Genomic DNA, 21,806 nt, shown 5'->3' on the forward strand with positions numbered 1-21,806 from the left:
TTTACACTGGTACTGAGAACTCTCTCCCCACCTCTGCTCACCCAGCACAGCCTGTCCTATGCAGTGCAGCACTTAGTGATTTTGTTTTCTCAACAGCAGTGGTGCTGCCAGGACAGGAGCACATGGATGCCAGAGCAATCTGCCTGTGCTGAAAGACAAGACACTGGAGGGAAAAGAACTTGAAAAGTTAAATACACAGTTCTTTCAGCACATCTTGATTCTGGACTGAGAAACTCCTGTTTATTAGCAGTAATATGTTAGATCATTCAACCATCACATTTTAAGACTGCACCATTAACAAGTCTGCTGATTAGGATTAATTAAGGGGGTGGAATGTCTTTCATGGTACCTGGCCACAGAATTTAGAGTCAATACAAAAAAAAATTCACAAGAAACCACAGCTCCTGCAGCAAAGGAATCAAACTTCAGATGCTGAGGTATTTTATGCAAACCTGCTTTTTCTTAAAGAATCCTTGAGTGTAGAGTTGGTCAGGCATTGACCAGTGTCAGGAGACAGACAACACAGGGCACTCAGCTCTGGAGACTGTCTACAATTCTTGTCCCAGAAGAGATCACAGTGCAACAGAGCACACGAGAGAAACTTATCTACAACTTACATCAGCCATCATCAGTGCTTTGAAACCTAAAGTGATAGGGGTTTTAAGTAAAAATTCTACTAAGGAATCATTCTGTTAATACGTTTTGCAAAATACTTTAAGCACTGGAATTTTACAATAATCTAATTCCAAAACTTCTACTAAATTCAAAGCAAAGAAACAAAATTCATCCTGCCACGATCTGCCCCCCTCAGTGTGACAAGTCTCTGTTTCTAACACTGGTGGCAGCCCTGGAATTCAAAATCTGCACCCTCTTCCTTACCACAGTCAAAAAAGAGAAGTTCTGCATGTAAAAAAATATATATTTCAATTTTTAATATGAAAGTCAAAACAGACAAACAATTATTAGCACTGACAATGTTTGTGCACGTTCAATGGCAAAGTGCAGGCAGCTTTTGGATCCCTCTTCGCAGTGAGCACTGGAAGGCTGGCTGAGTATCTGCTGGTTTATTCTATGGCTACTGCATACATTGAGAAACAACCAAGACCAAGAATACAGCAAACATTAGCATTCTGCATGCACCAAGTATCTTAGAACCTGAACAAAGCACTTTGTGTAACATAAGCCATGTTGCTGCACTGTCTGAACAGCTGAGCACACTCACAGCCACGCTGCAGCCACATCTTCTGGCGCTCCTTCAGCACCTTCCTGGTGGAACACTACTGTCCTGCTTTTTGGCACAAAAATGGATCCTAGGATGATAGGTGTAAGAAAGAATGCCACAGGAAAGAAAGAATAGCTTGTGCATTTTGCAGCAAACAAAACCTTAGTTACAACCAGAAAATGTACCCCATAAACAAGTGTAGTGGGTCTGGGATGGCAGTGATTTTCCACAGCAGCTCCTGCAGTGCTGTGCTTACTGTTGATATCAATATTATGACTACCGCTTGCACAACATCAGGGCTGTCCCTCCAGCATTCCTTCCCCCACCTTCACCAATAGCTGTGGGTGAGCACAATCTTGGGAGGGACTATGGCCAGGACAGCTGACCCAGGCTGACCAAGGAGATATTCCATACCATATGACTTTAGCTCAGTAATACAAACTGGGGGAGAGGAGCAGGAAGGGGAGGCGAGATTCATTTCTGGCCTTCCCAAAGCAACCGCTACGCGTACCGCAGCCCTGCTTCTCGGGAGGTGGCCGGACATGGCTGCTGATGGGAAGTAGAGAGTAACAGCTTATCTGCTTTTGCTTTGCTTCCCGCACGCGGCTTTGCTGTTTCTTTATTAAACTGTTTTTATCTCATATAAGAGACTCCCATCTTATTTTCTCCCCTTCCCTGGCTTGCTGAGGAGGTGGGGGATAGAGCGGTGTGGTGGGCACCTGGCATCCAGCCAGGCTCAAACTACCACAACAAGGAACAGTAAAAAAATAGTTCCAGGATTTTTTTTTTTCTGTATGAAAGTGATTTTTTCTCTGCTGCTCCTTCCTCTTCAAACAGGAGGCCTCCTCACACTCTTCCCCTGCTCAGATGTGGGGTCCCTCCCACAGGAAATAGTCCTCCACAGACTTTTCCACCATGAGTCCTTCCCATAGGCTGCAGTTCTCTACAAACTGCTCCAGCGTGGGTCCCTTCCACGGGGTGCAGTCCTTCAGGAGCAGACTGCTCCAGGCTGGGTCCCCCCCAGGGTCAGTAAGTCCTGACAGCAAACCTGCTCCAGTTTGGGCTGCTCTCTGCATGGGTTCACAGGTCCTGTCAGGAATTTGATCTAGTGTGGGCTTCCCGCAGGGTCACAGCCTCCTTCAGGCATTCTCCTGCTCTGATGTGGGGTCCTCCCCAGGCTGCAGGTCGATCTCTGCTCCACCATTAACCCCCATAGCTGCAGGGGCAGGGCCTCACCATGGGCTGCACCACAGGCTGCAGGGGAACCTCTGCTCCAGCACTTGGAGCACCTCCTTCCATCTTTCAGTGACCTTGGGGTGTGCAGATTTGTTGCTCTCACATTCTGAGTCCTTTCTCTCAGCTGCTGTTGTGCAGGGCTTTTTACCTCTTCTTAAATGTATTACCAGAGAGATGCTGTGACTGTCGCTGATGAGCTCGGCCTTGGGCAGCAGCAGCTCTGTCTTGGAGCCAGCTGGCATTGGCTTTGTTGGACACAGGGGAAGCTTCTGGCAGCGTCTCACAGAAGCCACCCCTGTAGCTCCCCTGCTGCCACACAAGCTCAATACAGTCTGCAAACTCTTACTGCTGTCAAATCAGATACATATAGAGAAAATGGCCTTCTGAAGCTGTATGAACAGCATATACATGATACAATTTCCAAGCCTTCTTAAAAATTAAAATAGGTGCTTGGAAAAAGTATAAGTTACTAAACAAATATATTCTGCCTTTCCATAAAACTAGTAACAAATTATTTCAACTCTAAAGGGAAGCATTTTATTTACAACATAAATATTACGGAAGGCTTTAAGAAATAACAAGTAGTTACAACTCATTTTTATCATACAAGCTGTAGACAAAATAGCATGTTTTAGGGAAGACTGCAACACTAAGTTTTATTACATAACTCCTTAGGGCAAAGATAGTTGCAATTGTTTTTTGCAGTTTGCAAGACTGCTGAAGAGCTTTAGACTCACATGGTCTAGCTGTTGTCATTAAAGCAGCCTTTTTCAAGTGACATTCTACATATCAATCCCAAAAGCAGTTGGTCATCATAAAAATGTATGTTTGTAAGAAAAAACTGCCAAGATTTACAATTGTATCAAAAAATAATACTTTTAGAATCCATGAGGGATGAAAAACCCCTGTTATCTGAGAATACTGGCAGTTAAAAAGCCTCGAAATTCCTGAAGGTACATAGAAAGAAGGTAAGAAAAAAGACAGTTTGGTAAAACCATCAGTCTTCCTCCTTGTTTAAGGTGCATTAAGATGGAGACTGCCAGCGATCACTTTTTGATTTCTATCTCGCACTTGTTAGGCAAGTTCCAATTCCGAGCCTGAACTCACAAAACCCTCTGCAGTGCTGTAGCTAGTAGTAAAAAAAAACAAGAGAAAAAAAAATACAGTGAATCTGCACAGTACAAATGAATCTGCAAATGCTTTGGTAACTCAGAATAGCACTTTGCAATTTACATCAACACCTGCCAACTTCATCGCCTCTCAAACCTACGAAGCCTTTGCCTTCTTATTTCCTCTTCCGAGTGCTGCTCGGGCGCAAACCAGAAGCCATAGGGCCGCCGCTCGTTATATGTTGCTCCACCAAAATCTACAAGACACAATGAAAAACAACTGTTATTTTGTTCTGTAATATGAAAAAAATGCACATATATCCTGTAATCCAAAGCATCACAGCACAAAGGAAACAGGGTGTTGAATGTTTCCAGTTCTGGGGCAATCACAACTTCCAGCAACTGCTCTCAAAGCCACTGAAACACAAAGCAAACAAACCAACAAAGAAACCAAACCGACAAACCACAACCGAAAGAACAACCAAACCTCTAACAAGTCTTAAGATGGGAGTTCACATTTTCCATGTTCCCTGCTTTACACAGTAAACTCCATCTTGTTAAAATTATTTAAACATCCTCAGTAGTTACTTCTGGCAAAATAGGCTTTTGTGTTTGCTTTTAGGATTGTGGTCTAATACGCGCTGACCCGTCCCATCTGCACGTACATCTCCCACCCTCAGTTGGCAGGAAGCAACTACAGAAATAAACTACACGTGGCAGCTCTGCTAGAGAGAGCTGTAAGCAAATTAATTTGAGTGGAAATAGCAAAGCAAGAGGGAAGGTTCTCTGCCCTGGCATTCCAAAAGACAAAGCAGCTCTCCAGAACTGACATGAAGTCACTGAGCAAAGAAACAATTAAAAAGCGATGGTTATACAACCTCAGCTGAAAGGCTCTGGGAAACAAAAATAAGAGCTTGTCTTCTGAGCATAGGTACAGTGTTAAGGAGAAGCAAAATTAAAGATAACAGCCTCTGTAACATTCAGTATTTTTGAAACTTTCACCTCAGGATCGCATTTAAATCAGCAAAAGCAAAGATGGAACCCACAAGTGAGTATCGCACTATTTTATTCATTTTCAAGATGAATTTCAAATCCAGCTGCATCCTGTTACCAAATCATTTGTAGCACACACATAAGGCCTGTTTACATGAGATGATCCCAGGCAGTCCAACTTAAGAAGAGGATCTGTTAGTGTCTTATCCAATTACAAAAGCATTTCAGTTTGTAGAGTACTCGCCAACAAATGTATGGTTTTATGAAGGAGAAGTCCCTCACTTCCTGGGCTTCCTTCAGAGGCTGACCTCTGTCAAGATTTAGATGAGGAACTGCTTGTATAGAAACCATGATAACAAGTTTAGAAAGAAGACTTCAAAACTGTTTATGCTGACCCATAAGACCATTTTTACTACCTAAAAAAACCCCAACAGGAATTCACAGACTGTTAATCAAATTTGCACCCTTTTTCCTGGACAAAAAATGATTGAGCAGAAGTCTTCAAGTCAAAAGATAGAACTGACCAGGGGAACACCTCAAGGACCTAGAAAGTTTGGCATACTCTATTGGTTCTAGTCAAGTTCCAAGACTTGGAATGAAATCAGTGGCACATTCAACAGTCATCTTAAAAATGCAACTGCCTGACCTGATAAGCCAGAAAGGAAAAATATATGATTATATGAGACTATTAGCCATAGCCTATCAGATACTGGAGACTGAGAATTCTGCACCTAATATTGCTGCTTCTGATTCTTAAGACAAAACTTCTGGATTATATCTTAAGTTCCATTTTCTGCTTTAATTTTTATAATTAACACATGGTAAGCAAACTGCTATCTCGATTCTGAAACTCTGGCATTCTGACACTGCAGACACTCAGTGCCTGTCATGACTTTACTGAGTGATATTTTTGGTTTAGAACAAGAAAATAGATTCGAAATTGTACCCAGAGACAACAGGTAACAAACTCAACCAACAATAAATGCAGAGTTAGGCTGTCTTACTGGATACAAGTCTTTCAAATGAGTGCTCTGTGCTGAATAGGAGAGCCCTTAACAGCAGCCTCCGATCTAATTGTCTCATGTCCAAGGCTACAAAGGTAACCCTGCCTTGGATTTTGTGAAAGACAAGAAGTCTACCCTTAGCAGAGCCAAGGTTCAGGTATCATTGTGACTCACAGCAAACTACTGTGTGATTTGCCCTTTTACAGTGTTTTCTGTAGCCAAACTGCCTGATCTTACAGTCAATTCCATTTAAATTACAAATTATGTAGCTAAAGAACTGGGAAGACCTGACAACTTGTAATAGAAATTGTAGAAGGTTCAGGAAGAACACCACAGAACAGTGCAAGGATATGCTCCTAGTAGCTCATGGCATTCAGCTGCAGAACAAGCTCTGAGGGAATGAGGAAGATATTTTTTTTAAAAGCAGATTAAATCAAGCTGTAGGAAGAAGAACAGGGAGTGGGTTTCTTTTTTCAAAAGACATGCTAAGAACTCAGTGCCACTCTACACTTCAAGGTCAGGTTAGTACTGAAGAGCACCTAAGGAAGCATTTGCAGCTCACGTGCCTATGCCTAGATTCACAGTGAGGCAAGTGCCGTGTGACACAGCGCTGCTCGTCCATGTTACGCTGCTGGCTGGATCTACGAGCACAGAGAACTTCAAACAGAATTCATCCATCTTTTCTGAGGCAGCCTGTCAATTTGCCAAGATCACTTTTCTCCCGTGTTTCAGTGGATCTGCAGCCCTCCTGGGTCTATATTGGGGGATATATTGCATTACATCACCCAAACGCCACCCAGGGCATTCCACTGCATATAATCCATACTTCAACACAGGCTTTTCTAGTTAGTTTTACACCCAGCCTAATCACAGAATCAATGCTGTGTTCCATCACTTATTTTTGAATACTGCCCAAACACCCAGATCTCTTTCTGTGGGGCTGCTCTCCAGCCTCTTGTCCCCAGTTTGCATGTATAACCAGGATCACATATCCTAACTGCATATTTATTTTTCAACTAAATTCTAATTTTCATCCAAATGTTGCTTCACATGAAGTTTCTTTTAAAAGTACTAAAAAACCACATTATTCATCCTTTATATTATCATCAGTCACAGTAATGTGTTAAAAAATGGACTAAATAAACATTTAGGCTATGTAATTACTGGAATTAATAGAAACAAAAGTTACTAAGTTATGCTGACCTGAATCATTTTTCCCCACTTTGAAAAAAACTATGCTCAAAACTAGATTTAAATTCTCAGGTTCATCAACCCTAGGTGCAAGCCACACCTTTGTGTGTACTACAGGATATAAATGGTACTACAAGTCACTGCCAAGTCACTGAAACAAGTGCGGACATTCACTACCATCTTGCAGTGCCCTATCTGTGAAGCAGATCTGAAATACCTCACTGAAGTCATGATGTCTAATGAATCCTTTGCAGAAAGGACCATAACTGTCCATACTTAAGCCTGCTAAATGTAACCAATTGCAGTAGCAAAACTTCTTGAACAAATGAAACTTTTTGATCAGAGCTGGCTCACATCCAACCAACTTTCAGGGCAAGCTGGGCTTGCTCACATGTCTACAAGACTGCACAGTCATATTAGATTGAATATGAAAGACAAAACTGTCCCACATATTCCCTTTTCTGCATAATACTAAAACCTATTGCTGCAGGCTGACAACAGCAGGGAATCTATGTAATGCACAAAATAACTAGAGATTCATTTTTAAATGCAAGCTAGAGACTTCAGATAGAAAACGAAAAGTATAGAAGAGAAGCAAACCACAACAGAGTTGTCCATAGGGCTACAAGGGTGCAGACATGATGTTGACCACCAAGATGTAATGAGACACATAGCTTTCTTCAAACTACTAGAATTGACTCATTTATTTAACCAGACATTAGAAAAAGGTTCAGAACGTCATTTTTAAGACAGTCTCAATGAACAAACTGTAAAGTATATCCAGTCTATGGAATTAATCCAGTGATAAAACAAGAAGAGTTAAAATAGCGAATCAGGGGAAAATCTAAGATTAGGGCTATCCACTGACCTTAGTTTACCACTAAAAGTATCCCCAGACTAAGTCTGTTAACATTCATTAAGAATCTTAATATATATAAAATCATATTTGGAAAAACAACACTTTTTTTTCCCCTCTTAGTGCATTTCTGCCTGCCTAACAAAGACATATAACAACAAAGTAACTCCAAACAATATCCCTTTCCCCATGCCAAGAGTAAGAAATCCAGATGGATGGATGGAGACACGAGTGCAGACTGGAATCACTCCACAGCAACTACCACTTTCTCCAAAGTGGAAGAGAGTGCTTTTATGTAGCCTGCACAGAGCTGCTTCTAATTATGCCCACAGCTGTTAAGCAGAACTGCCTGTTCTCCAGCAAGGTGACCCTGCCAAACCCACTGTGAAAGGAACAACATTTGTTCCCTTAAGAAAAAGTTCAAGTTACTCAGGAAAAAATAAAATCCAGAGGCCACTGAATTGAGTGAAAAAACCCTTTCATTTCTGTCACTGAGTCTTGGATCAAAACACCAACAACAGCCTCTACCTCCGTATGCAAACCACACTAATAGATGTAGCATGAATATAAGACAAATACCTCTAGCTACAGTCAAAGATTTAGCAACTTCCTTAATAAAGTTCATTCTTCCTATTTTAATTGTATTTGGCAGCTGAAACTTTTGCAAGAAGGAGAGCATCCAAGAGAAAGCTGCATTGGCAGCACCTTCAGATATGTTTGCATAGTTAAGAAGTCACACACACAAAAAAATGAGCATGCTGTATGCATTTTAGCATGAAAATGTGGATAAAGACTCTGCATGAGTACTAGATACTTAATGCAAGAAACCAATCATTTTTTGAATTGGTGTCTCAAAATCTTTTGTAGCAACAATCGGAAGCTAAGAACAATTATGCCTCTGTCAACTTGTTGCCTAAAGACCAAAGGAAGTTAACCCTTCAGGCAGTGTTTCCAAGTACACCTGATGTAGTACCAAACATTTGATGGAAGGAATAAAAGATGTGCTGCATTGCAAAAGAGAGACATCAGCATGTTAAACACCGAACAGAGTAACCTCAGCACAGTGCTACAATCCCCGGCAAATTAGAGAGAAGCAAATAACAACAGGACAAAACAGAGCAAAAGAGCCTTGAAAGCCATACTGTATTAGGGTGGCAAACTCAATCTGAAGTTGGGTTCTTTACTCTCAGTGTGCTAGGTCACAATGCTTCAGCATTTCCTGTTTTCATATTGTTTTCACTTTAATAGTAAGTGTAAACACATCACTCACATGGACTGAAGCCCTACTTTTAAATTAATAGTGTGTGATTGAATTGCCTGGAAATTTGCCTGGAGAAAGTTGCTGGTGAGGAGGATCATAGAGCACAGCTGCAGATTTAGAAAGATGTTTACAACAGCCACTGTACTCAAGGGGGGGAATCTTCTCCAAAAGGAGGTGTTGGGTACCTGAGACCATCTATAGTCTGGATTTAAAAACAAAGAAAAAAGGAAATTTGGATGAAAAGAATCAGATGCCAGTGCTCTCCAATGACTTCATGACTGTATTTTACAGTGCCCTGAACATTTGTGTGTATCATCTATTTTAAGATACTTCTGCAGGAAACCATCAATCAAATGCAAGGACTGACATTCCTACAATTGTAGAAGGGAAAGATAACACTGATTGGAAAAATGAAATTGAATTATACACTACTTCTCTACAGTCTTATGACATCAGTTTCATTCTCAATACAGTCTTCCATGGATTCGGCAAATTTCATAAACTACTAACAAAGTCCAGTCTTGGTAGAAGAAAACAGAAATGGGAACCCTTAAAAATTCCCAGAACAAGCCAGCCACGTGCCTAGATATTTTCTAACTAAACCACAAATGTACCTATGAGTAGCCCACACTTGGCCATCTGAAAACTTTGAGTGGAACAAAAGAAATGCAAATGTAGACAGTTTCAGTGTAAAATATCATGAGTACTATACCTATGTATGTATACTTACAGGTATTTCTCTTTAATCACAAACTGTACAGCCACCTACATGTTTAAAAAACTTAAGTCTTAAGAAAAAAGGAAAATTCCTTTGTGCAGAGACGTGAACTTGCAAGGGATTCTTAACATTACTGAGATTACAAGACAGACACAGAAGTTCAACTCACAAAAGATCATAACACCCACCACAACAAAAATCCAAATCTACATCCCACACTAATCAAGCCATTTCATCTGAGCAGAACAGCAACTAAACAACAGAGAAGAGATCCACTACGCTGGGATTATGCTAAGGACAGATGCTAATAATAGTATTAAACAAAAATGGCAGCCATATATTTTAACTTCAAACAGTATTGTTTAAATATCAAGGGATATGATTTTTTAAATCCAAAATTATTTTCTCGACTTAAGTAAAGGAAGAATGTTTGTGATTTGTAATCAATACATAATTATGAAAATGAAAAAACCTACACTTTGGATAAAAAAAATTAATGCTGTTTAAACCAACTCTTGTTTGAGACAATAACGTATCTAAAACTGGGAAGGGAAAGAATATAAATAGTAAGTGGACCTATACCATTACAACAATTTCATAACCTTAAAACTGATGCCTACATATCTCTCAAACAAGCCTGGTGATTTTTCTTTCTATGCATTTGATACTAATTGTTAAGAAACTTTCAGGATAGAGAATAAAAATAGAATTACAGTTGAGGAAGGCCTGGATGCAGAGTAAGCAGAAATGCAGTACCTTTATGGTAGGTTTAGATACCCCATGTGTGGAATAATAGAAGAGTAACTACTGAGCTGAAAGAAGATGCATGTCTTAATACAAATTAGTTTTTAGTTGTGGAACAGAACCAATATCAGAAAATTCTGTACTATGCTACTGATTCTTTTAATAGCTTAGCAGGACACTAACATTGTAATTGGTAAGAATAGATCAACATTCCAAATCCATAATGGCACATTTTGTGGATTACAAACCTTAATAAATGCACGTGTCCAACAAAGGAAGAGGGCTGGGGAGGTGGGGCAGGAATCAGTCTAAATTACTGCAATACCTCTTTGTCCAAGCTACAGAGCAACTGTGATGGTTTAAATGTTATAGTTGAGGGGGGAGAAAAGATTAATAAGGAAACAGAGCCCTAAATTTAGATTATGGTACATGTTTTTACAACCATTGAGCTATTTAAAATTATTTAACGTAATTTTTACTCAAGTACCTGTTTCATCATCCATATAATTGCAAGCAACCATGAATGTCATGCTTTAGGGAAAAATGCATTGTCTTCAAAGGACATGGCTCATTCAAGCTAATTATTTTTCAGACTAACTGAAAGGGAAAAAATATCCTAATTGCTCGTTAGCACAGTAATTTCATCTCATCCTTTGTGTCAATAAAACAGGTGTGATCAGTTACATGTTCTGTATTACTCTGTTAAATCAGGCATCTATCTATAGGCAAGCTTAATCTTTAAGCAGTTTAAGGAAATATATTGTGTTCAGCTGTAAAGCCTTGCTGTTCTAAACTAAAGTGCAGAAAGAGGTGCAAAATTAAAACACTCTTTTTAAACCACAGGAAAAAAAACCCTCCATTTACATGTATTTGATCATATCAAACTATATTGGAAAAAACATACGATGACACATATCCCCACTTCACTCATCTATGAGGCTTAAGAAACTCTATCACTGAAAACAAACACTGCCATAGTGTTAAGAAACTCTGCTGTCTCAAATTGAAATTAAAAATGTGACTTGGTACACCACAGTGATCTACCAGTGAGAGATGTTATTTCAGATTGATCTCATGTTTCAAAAAGCACTCTCCAAATAAGAATATATTCCCTTGAAAACTTACCTTCGTCCAAAACCAAGCAGGCAAAAAAGACCTAGTTACCTATACTGATGGAGACTATTTAAGGCTACAAATTAAAGCTGCAGGTGTTCCACACTGAAGCATGATCATCTCTAAGGTGTATGCTATCTAGTTACTTGTATCATCATCATTTTGTCATTGTTATTCGTATTCCATTTCCTCCATAGTTTCAAACCCACACAAATTTTGCTTGCAGGTAACGTTTCAAAACACATTACAGTTTTTAAGGATTCCTTTCTCAAACTCAGTGTTAAAAATGATGCAAAATTGGATGTAAAAAACTCAATAAAATAAAATAAAACTTCTAATAAAGTTCATTTTATACCTATTCTGTCCAAAAATTACATAGGACAACACAATATGATTTTGATGATTTTAAAAAATTTCTACGTAGAATGAACAGTATCTAACTCACTGTCTTCTGCTGACAAACAGGGTGGACTAAATGCTGGTTTATTGAATTATTTGAAGGCTAAGATTCTCATTGTCTTCTATGTTTCTCAGTACAGTTTGAGTGAAATGGGACTACTCAGATTGCAATCACTTCTAGAACAAATATATTACAGAAATAATCTTGCTGTAGAAAATATCTGTTTTTGTTTTAAGCTGGTAGCCTCAAAATATTGAGGGACAGTGAGGGAGAGCTACGCTTAAAGAACAAAGGTATACACAAAGGTGAAGATAACTAGGAAAAAAAACATGGGTTACAAACACCCTAATTCCATTAGAAGTTTGCATTCCTGCCTCCCAAGTGACTCATAGAATAGATGCAAACTTAATAAAGCAAAAAGCTGTATTTACTTTAAAAAAATGTTAGCCATTTTTTCCAACTGGAAAAGCCTTTTCCTGTCCCAGTCTTGCCTCATCTGCTGCTTTTAAAACTGTCTTCCAGATAACATGACATGTTCTGTGTAATAAAAAGTAGGATCACAGAAGGTGTGAAAGTAGAAGTGATGATGATTTGTCAAGATACTAATTTTCATATTTTGCCTGATAGTTCTCTGACAGCCATAACACAGTGGTGTAAATTAATGTTCTGAGCTTAGATTTATGAATGGAGTTCCACATCTTAAGGGCTGCAGTTACAAGTAGAGGCTCCTGTACCTTTATCCTGATGAATACTTCCTTGGTAGCCAGGAAGACAGAATAACAGAATTACATTGTTGAGATATTCAGTCATGTTATTATTTTTGTTATCATTAAATGTTACAGCTTCACTAAATTTAAAACAAGTCTTTCAGATTTCTTAAGGAACAACTAAAGCCTTTGGCTGAATTTCCAAAAGAATCCATACTGACATGCAACAGATTAAAGAGGAAGCAATGTTTGGTATGAAAAACTTTCTCAACACCAGACAATATATACTATGGTCATTTCTGTCTTTTATTTGGCCACTCCAATATAAACATTTCACCTGTGATGTAAATTGTACATGTGATGCTCTAGTAACATGGTTATTTCTATTGAACATATTTTCTCTCAGGTTGAAGTTTTCAGAAACTGAGAAACAGATTCTATAAAGTGCTCTTTTGTTATCAACTTCACTTGTATTATAAAAAGGTAACAATATATCATAATGAATGTATTTAATACCAATTTAAAACATTTCTGTTAAAAACAAACACCATTTTAATTTATAAACATTTCTATTTTTTTAGGTACTTCAGATAGCTAGAATACAAGCTTCATATAAGGCAGAAAAGGATGGTGTGAAGAGTAAGAAAACAGTATATTGCTTGTCAATTAGATTTGTATAAGAAGCAAAAGCATACATGTAGAGAAAGACTGACAACATCAATTCTTCTATTATATCACTTTATGTTATTTTTTAGAGTATTGTAAGGTTTTTTTTGGCGTGGCAACTTTATTTATGGGTTATTTGTTATGATAGCTTTTCTTTTACTATAGGGGTAGCAAGACACTCAAGCAATAATCAATTATGAATAAATGTAATTATAGTACAAGAATGATGCCATGCTGCACTCCTGAAAAATCTACCAAGATACTTTTATCTGTTTCCAAAGATATGTCCAAAATACTGCATAACACACCTTGCCCTCACACCTCCTTCCCAGTATGAATTGTAACTTAAACTTACTTCGTTCATTAAGACTGTTCAGCACTGCCCTTTCAAGCTGTTCTTCTTCCGTAAGCCCACCTGTATAGTCATAATAGCTCCTCGGTGTTCTGTACTGGTAACCTGCATAGCCATAATAATCTGTAACATCAATACAAAGTAAAGAAAATTAAGTGCTGCTACTCAGAAGAAGAGTGTGAAAACAGATATTATCTTAATGCTATCTTTCTTCCACAGATTCTTTTAATTTGGTAAAGAAAAAATATATTATATAATAATGGGATCCTAAGATGCAGTTATGATACAATATATGCCATGGATGAATTTCTAATTTACAAAGCCAGAGTGAAAAATAAGAGTGAAAAATAACAGGAAACAGATGCATCAAACATCTCTGGTTTTTATACTTGATATAAGAAAGTGTCATAGAATTGCTATTAATGAGAAGTTTCATATATAAGTTGAAAGATGCTTTTAATCAGTTCCTTACTGTCAAAAATTTGGATACCTTTATTAATGCCACTTGAACAGCAACAAGAAAATAGGCAGGTCTCAGGCTTTTTCCCACCTGTCTCTCCCTTCCCTCCAGCTTCCATAAACAATACATGCCAATGTCATCATAAATTCAAGCAATGTCTGGACCTAGAAAGCCCATGGGAAAAGATTCCCGCAAATTTTTGTAGTAATATACACATCTAATATTGTGCTATTGTACAGCTACATCTGCCCTGGAAAAAAACACAGTAATGTCACCATCACTGCATGTTGCCTGCACTGCTGACAGCCAAGAATTTCTGACCATTTGCAAAGTTTGTCAAAACCAAGCACAAACCATCCTCCACCCAAACACATGATATTTAGAAGAAAAGATACTTGGCTAGAGAATAGTGATACTCTTTTCCTTTCAGGACAATCTGATCTTGCCTGACAGGCACAGAAAATCTAAAGTGAGAAAAACTAGGGAGAAAAGTCTCATTTTTCTACTCTATTGCATTTGGATGCAATCTTCATGTATTCCACTCATTCCCCTCTGCATTATGTTAATTTGAATGAACATTCTCTCAGCTAGAAAGTTATTTGCTGGAAGCTTCAAAACTGCATGTGTGAATCCTATAAAAATTCTGGTACTAAAAGCATGGACTTATCTAGTGAAAGAAAAAGATTGCTTTTAAGTTTGTTCTATTATTGTAAATTTCTGTATGTTTAATGTTTTATGCTGCCATCAAGTTTTAAGTGCTCAGAAAACAATAATCTTATTTTACAGTGAAAAAGAGTTCACCAACATCAAGATGGTTTGAGTTGTTCCTACTCATCAAAATAAATGCCCTAATACTTTATTCATTAACTGCATTTAGAGAAACCTAATTCAGTAACTAAATGTGTTAAAATTACACTGAAAACAATTTTCTTCTAACATTGTTTCTTTGTACTGTTTAATAAAGTCTGTTCTGATCACAATTTCATCTCTTTTTCTATTTAAATTGGTATTTAAAGGCAGACAGAAATAAATCAGGAAGATCAGCAAATGAAAAATTAATCAAAATATGCATCATTAGCCTATGACACCACAGAGAGTTTTCTTAATTCACAGATGGCCAAATTTATTACATATATAATACACCAAGAAAAAGGTTAAATCTTCCATAAAGACTTCTGCAAATAGGATGAAAGACAGTTACAAAGTATGTACTGAAGGAATGATCTAACAAATCTATGGTTTTTTAAATTGCAGTTGTAAGGCATTTTAGAAAAATGAATTTAGTGCAAAAAAGAAGTAGTTTCATCTAAAGCCACCTTGGAAGATAGGATAATTCAAGTTAACTATCTCCTTTATCTCCAAGTTAACTATCTCCTTTATCTCCATTTTGTCCACAACAGAAAGCATGGCTACTGTAGGGACTGGCCAAGACATGCAAAAAACCCCTGTCTTCCTCACTGTCAACATACTCCAGTTTATCTCACATACTGTGTAGCTCCCATCATGCTAAATACATTACATGAAATCTCTTCTCTTTCTCCTGCTTAGGAAGAGCTGGAAAAAGTAAAGGGCTATTTCAAATCTGCTCCTGTTCTACAAGGGTGGTCTTGTACACTGACAGATGGTGTTTGTACAGAAACCGCAATAAATTAGGAATATTAAAGATAAGAAATTCTTAGCTTTGTTAGCCATTACAGTACCTGTACCAACTTAAATCTTTAGTGTTTCTGTCAACACTGCTGTACTGGAATACTGAAAGAAGATTGAGTGTGTATGAATGTGGAATACAGAGCAATGCAAGCAGCACATCCAGGACGGAGCAGCTCCTGGTGCTAGGTGAATATCTTAAACTGGGCTGAGACTGCCAGTCACAGAAATAGGTTACTCATGCTCACTACATAGTCTGTATTCATATTGTTTTATTTCTTTACTGGCCTTTAGATCAAATGTTTTTTGACTTGAGAACTTCACTAACAAAAATCCCAGGCAAATATACTTTTAAGTTACAATAATCTTTGCTGCTGTTAGTAAGGAAAGTAGGTTAAGATCTTTTGGCTAGGAATTACAAAACAGACACTTCAAAAATATCCAAGGGCCCATAATCTTGCTTGTGGGGATTACTTAATGTAGTAATAAAATGCGAGGTAGATCATGGAAGACAACGTCCATCATGAAGAACAAAAGCAACACTAATCTTGGCTCACTGTGGCTCAGAGTAAGCACATCTCACAGAAGACTATAAAAAATAAAACCCCCAGTATGACTATATATCAGAGGACAGTAAGAATGATCAAATGTATTAAACAGTTTTCATATAAGCAACCATAGAGAGTACAGCTCCTCAACCAGAGAGAACACACTACCGTGGTGAGTAAAGTATGCATGAAGTCTGTAAAACCATAAAGAGAATGAAGAAAGTACATAAAAAATGAGGGTTTAGTTTCCCCTCCCAAAGAATTAATGCGCATGAAATTAAATTAGCAGCTACCAGGTTCAAAACAAATAAAAGCAACAGATTCTACACCAGGAAGTAAACTGTGAAATTCTTCTGTGATGTTGTAGGTGTTAAAAGAGTTCATGCCAATTCACAGAGCTTTTGACAAATTCATGGAAGAATCTATCACAGGCTATTAAAGACAAAATTCCTCCATAAAACTTTGTGCTGAGAATATCTCTAAGCCACAAGCCACTGCACACTGGCAGATATTTGAGGGAGTTATCACTACATATTTATCATGTTCTTATAAGAGATGCCCAGGAAATAGTATAAATCACTGCAGTAGATAAGATACGCTAGGCTACATGTCCCTTAGCTTTGATCAAACACACAGCCCTACTCACAGCTGGCTCCTCTCTGTGCCTCCCAGACAGGCTTCCACCTATTATTTCTATACATTCCACATTATGATTCAATGTTCTGCATGAGACGTAAATCAAACATGCTACATTCAAAGTGTGCCAGTATTACAACTACTCATCTACATACTGTGAAGGTAGCCTAAATTTATTCTGGTGAGCAGCAGGCTTTTTGCATGTAAATTACTTCATTTACAAAAAGTGTTCAAAGGAAGAACTTTCTTGTTGGGGACAGGGTGGGTGGGAACAAACCATTTTAGAATGGAACAGATAAATTTCCCAGATCAGGGCAGATTTACCAAGGTTCAAAGGGCTGCTTTCAGTAGGCACAATTTCCCCCTGCTACACCATCTGCAAAAGGCATGATATTTCCCCAGGGTATCATTTTATGAAGTCATGACCTTAATTTGAGGTTTAAAGCCTCTTGTGTGAAATACATCCACACAATTCTCTAAAAAGAAAAGGTGAGACACGGCCAGAGAAGTAATCTAAGTTTATCAAGTATACAAATGTGCAGAATATTTTCTATATTCTATGTATTTCCATTTAACTAGCTCCTCTATAGGTTTTCTATCATTAGAAAAGGTGATTTTTAGAGCTGAAACAAGTTTTTAGGTAAACTGGGTGAGAGTACTGACCTGAATAGTGGTCCCTTGGTCTGGCAGGGTCAGTGAATGAAGAAATGCCACCTAAATGTAAGAATAACACATGGAACATTAGAATCAAATAATTCCATTGTCTTGGTTTAAATTCGATTTCTGTACTTTATAAAGAACTCTTTCACAGCCTGTTTTATAAGTTACAAACATGAAATCCTGAGTACCTATGAATTTTCAGGGCACTGGTGAGAGAATATAGTATTTTTAAGCTTGAATGTTGTTCCAGATTTTATAGCAGTGTGCTGTGTTTAAGCGACATATCCGTGTGGCCTAGAAAAATGCAAACCAGCCTAACAAAAGTTCTCCAAAACATATAATGAATAATTTTTGCACTGGGATCGTATGTTGGTAAAAATGGGTTAACAGACAGAAAAATAAGGACTGGAATAACACAGCATTGTTTCTGCTCTGCTACAAAGACACAAAAGATGACCTGTGTACTGGAACGCTCCTTCCTCCAGGTCTTAGTCACACAGCAGGAGGATCTCCATAGCATGTTTCACTAGCAGTACCACAGGTTTTAATCACAGCACTCTGATGTAATTCATTTTGGAAGGGACCTCAGAAGGTCTCTAGCCCAACCCCCACTCAGAGCAGGGTTAGCTATGAGACTGGATCAAATAACTTAGATGGGGCTTTATCTTGTCAAGTCTTGAAATCATCCAACAATGGAGACTGTTGAACCTCCCTAGGCACCATGATCTGATGCTTGACTGTCATCAGATAGCCCTATCATGCTGCAGAAACATGGAATAATAACAGTTAACTAATATGTCACTAATGTGATACTGTTTTCACTCATGTGGCATAATAAATCTGATGCTTTGGTCTTTATTTTTCCACTTAAAACCGCATCTCACAATCTTTTTCAAACCCTAGGGACTTCCACTAGAATGCACACAAGTAGTAGAAACCAACAAGGACATACACTGTTTTTTGGCATACATTTATGGCTTCATCGCATTTTAACTGAATTAAATTTTCATTGACATCTTATGTGGAACATTTTACGCTAAATAAACATTTTAAAAGAAGGGTAAAAAGTATTCCTCTAATTAAAAAATTATCTAAAAGACACGTTTGCTGCTGCTTATCATCCATATTGCATTCATTTTAATAATCAGCATGGCTCTAAATGCCTACAAACTTGTTGGAATGGCCTGAGTTTCTATATTCAAGCCTTACTGGACTTTAAAAACAAAAATATCTCTCATGCAGATTATAAAATGGAACAAAATTATATACCTGCACAAGCTTTCATTATCTTTTTCAGAGGCCCCATGGTGTACATCAATCCAACAAGAATCCCTGACAGATGCCCGGCAAAAGAAGTGCTACAAAAAAAGGAACATCTTGTGAGTGATGGAAAGGAAGACTTTTTCATTGTATAGATCTGGAAGGAGGAGCACAGAATTTGTTGTAATCAATGAAGTCCCAGAGTGAGGCAAACCATAGAGAAATTACTTAACAGTAAGAACATGAGTGCCAAGTGCATATTTGGAGATTTGCTCCAAGTATGGTACTCTATAAACTCAGAAACCAATTTTCAGCATTGAAATTAAATGTTGAACTCTTATGTTTAATCAGGTTTAAACATTATTCAAGACTAAAATATTTTGAGTTTAACCAGGTTTAACACTATTTGTAAATTGTCCACCCCTACTATGAAGTTAGAGATAGTTAGAGGCCTGTGGCCAGTGGGGTTCCACAGGAGTTAGTTCTGGTGTCAGTCTTATTCAATATCTTAATCAGTGACCTGGATGACGGGACAGAGTGTACCCTCAGCAAGTTCCCTGATGACACCAAACTGGGAGGACTGGCTGATTCACCAGAGGCTGTGCTGCCATTCAGCAGGATCTTGTCTGGCTTGAGAGTTGGGCAGAGAGGAACCTCATGAGGTTCAACAAGGACACGTGCAGAGTCCTGCATCTGGGAAGGAACAACCCTATGGACCAGTACAGGCTGGGGATTGACCTGCTGGAGAGCAGCTCTGCAGAGAGAGACCTGGGAGTTCTAGTGGACGGCAATCTAAACATGAGCCAGCAATTTGCCTTCGTGGTCAAGGACAATGGCATCCTGGGATGTGTCAAGAAGAGGTTGAAGGAGAATATCCTTCCCCTTCACATCTGGTGAAGCCCTGGTGAGGCCACACCTGGAGCACTATGTCCAGTTTGGGATCCTCAGTTCAAGGGAAATGAGGAACTTCTGGAGAGAGTCCAGCAGAGGGTTACCAGAATGATCAGGAGAATCTCTCTGACAAGGAAAGGATGCAAGATCTGGGGCTGTTTAGTCTAGAGAAGATTGAGGAGGGATCTTATCAATACTTAACATCTGCCCTTTAGGTATTTATGAGAGGACAGAGTGAGCTCTTTTTTCTGTAGTGCCCAGTGACAGGACAAGTGTTAACAGGCACAAGCTGGAACACAGGAAGTTCCTCTGGAACATGAGGAAAAACTTCTTTTCTGTGAGGGAGCCCTGGCACAGGCTACCCAGAGAGAATACGGAGCCTCCTCTGGAGCTTTTCCAAACATCTCTGGATGTGTGATCTGATTGAGAGGAACTAGCTTTAGGAGAGAGCTAGACTAGATGATCTCTGGAGGTCCCTTCTAACCCCTACTATCCTGTGATATGCCATTATAAATAACTATTCACTGGATTTACAGTGGTTGTCCAAAGATCCAAAAGTATTATGAGGGGTTGTTTTCCTTTATAAAGCAGAAACAAAATCGTTGTTTAATGTAAAAATAGTTTTAAACAATTCCCTTTTTACATTCTGGTCAGAAGTATAAAAAAAGAAATTACATAGATAATAGCATATGAACTCATGACAACAAAGCTTCCAGGCAGCACTGGTAAAAGCATTCAAGAAAATGAGTGTGTCACTAGAGGGAGATAGAGATCAAATCTAAATTCACTCTTTTGCAACCTTTTTGCCTTCTACCACGTGGAGTTGCAGTTCTCTCCAAAACATAACCAAGGATTTTTCTAAGAGTAATACAAGTGCTGATACGATAATTTAGAGGTAAGAGTCACCAAAATAAAGTCTAAGGAACTAATTTGACAAACAGATTTTTCTGAAACAGGTTTTTTTAAATTTTAAAAAATACATGCCTGGCTTGGAAAATGTCTGTACACAGAAAACATTAAATACTTCAAGATACTCTAGAAATCAGCAACGTGAGATTTATTCACTTATATTCCTGGCAGCGATTTAAACAACTGTTGTGCTTATCTTGATATATCTAAGCATAATGGTGTTGTACAGAACCCAAAATTAAGGAATTTGCTTGCACTCTACTCAGCAGTAGTATGAGCTGAAGAATTGAGCCTACTTTTTGCATACCATGAAAGAAAAGCAGCAACAAAAAACCCCCAATTTCTGAGAAGAGAGCCACGGGATCATATTCACTTAAATCTAATGAAGAATTCTCTCACAGATACAATCTTAAAATATGGAAAAGTCTGTCAAAAATAGGAATGAATACACTCGCCACATTCTTTATGCATAAGATAAGGAGTAACAGACATAAGTCACAGTAACACATTCAGAAACATCAAAGTAGGAGAACAGACTGCCAGGAGAAACTGGGAGGTCTCCATCCAGATGAAGCAGAGGCCTCCCAGCTCCTCAAGGCTCCAGAGCCCATTCTCTCCCATGTTTGTCTCTGCTTCACAAGAGAAAATGAGAGGGCTACTGAGACCCTGAAAAGAGCAATCACAGTTTATTATTGTAAGGATTCTTAAAAGTGCATTAAATATTGATGAATGTAAGTTACATACATACATTTATACACAAACATATATATGTTTGATCTTCTAAACTCAGCACTATGAGCATTTGTTCTGAGATCAGATTATCTCAGACCCTCTAAAATCTTAATTTATAAAAAAAATAGACTGGAATTATTCAATTTAAGTAAATGACATAATAACTATTTTACATGTGCAATTAATGTTCTTCTATCTACATGCCTTAATCGAAAACATATACTCCTATTTCCAATTACATTCAATATATTTGAACAACTAATCCTGAGCAATACTGCAGTGCCACTCTTCTGGAGTATTTCCTATACTTTATAGTGGATTTCAATTCAGTAGATTGTCGTTTTTAAAAATGTGTATAATGGATTTCTTGCCTATGAGTCTTTTTGAGTTTTATCTGCAGACATTAAAGCTAATGGCAGAATCACAACTGTTTACACAGGGAACAATAACATGCAAAATTTAGAACCAAATACCATGGATTTGGGTTGAAA

General features: G+C 38.2%; 1 protein-coding gene across 5 annotated transcripts in view; it reads right to left on the reverse strand.

Annotated features, from left to right (window-relative positions):
- Window positions 1-905: 905 nt before the first annotated feature.
- Window positions 906-21,806, reverse strand: part of RHBDD1 (rhomboid domain containing 1) — a 34,845-nt gene continuing 13,944 nt past the window's right edge. For 4 of the 5 annotated variants that reach the window (XM_062005578.1, XM_062005577.1, XM_062005579.1 and 1 more), the window contains 4 exons: window positions 18,793-18,881; window positions 17,527-17,577; window positions 13,576-13,695; window positions 906-3,824 (listed from right to left, as the gene is read on the reverse strand). In XM_062005578.1, the coding sequence (XP_061861562.1) occupies window positions 3,709-3,824; window positions 13,576-13,695; window positions 17,527-17,577; window positions 18,793-18,881 (376 nt within the window). In that variant the 3' untranslated portion in view covers window positions 906-3,708. The remainder of the gene's footprint in view (window positions 3,825-13,575; window positions 13,696-17,526; window positions 17,578-18,792; window positions 18,882-21,806) is intronic. The other variant, XM_062005580.1, reaches the window with a different exon arrangement.

This window comes from Colius striatus, chromosome 12 (assembly GCF_028858725.1).
Source record: "Colius striatus isolate bColStr4 chromosome 12, bColStr4.1.hap1, whole genome shotgun sequence".
Classification (NCBI taxonomy): Eukaryota; Metazoa; Chordata; class Aves; order Coliiformes; family Coliidae; genus Colius; species Colius striatus.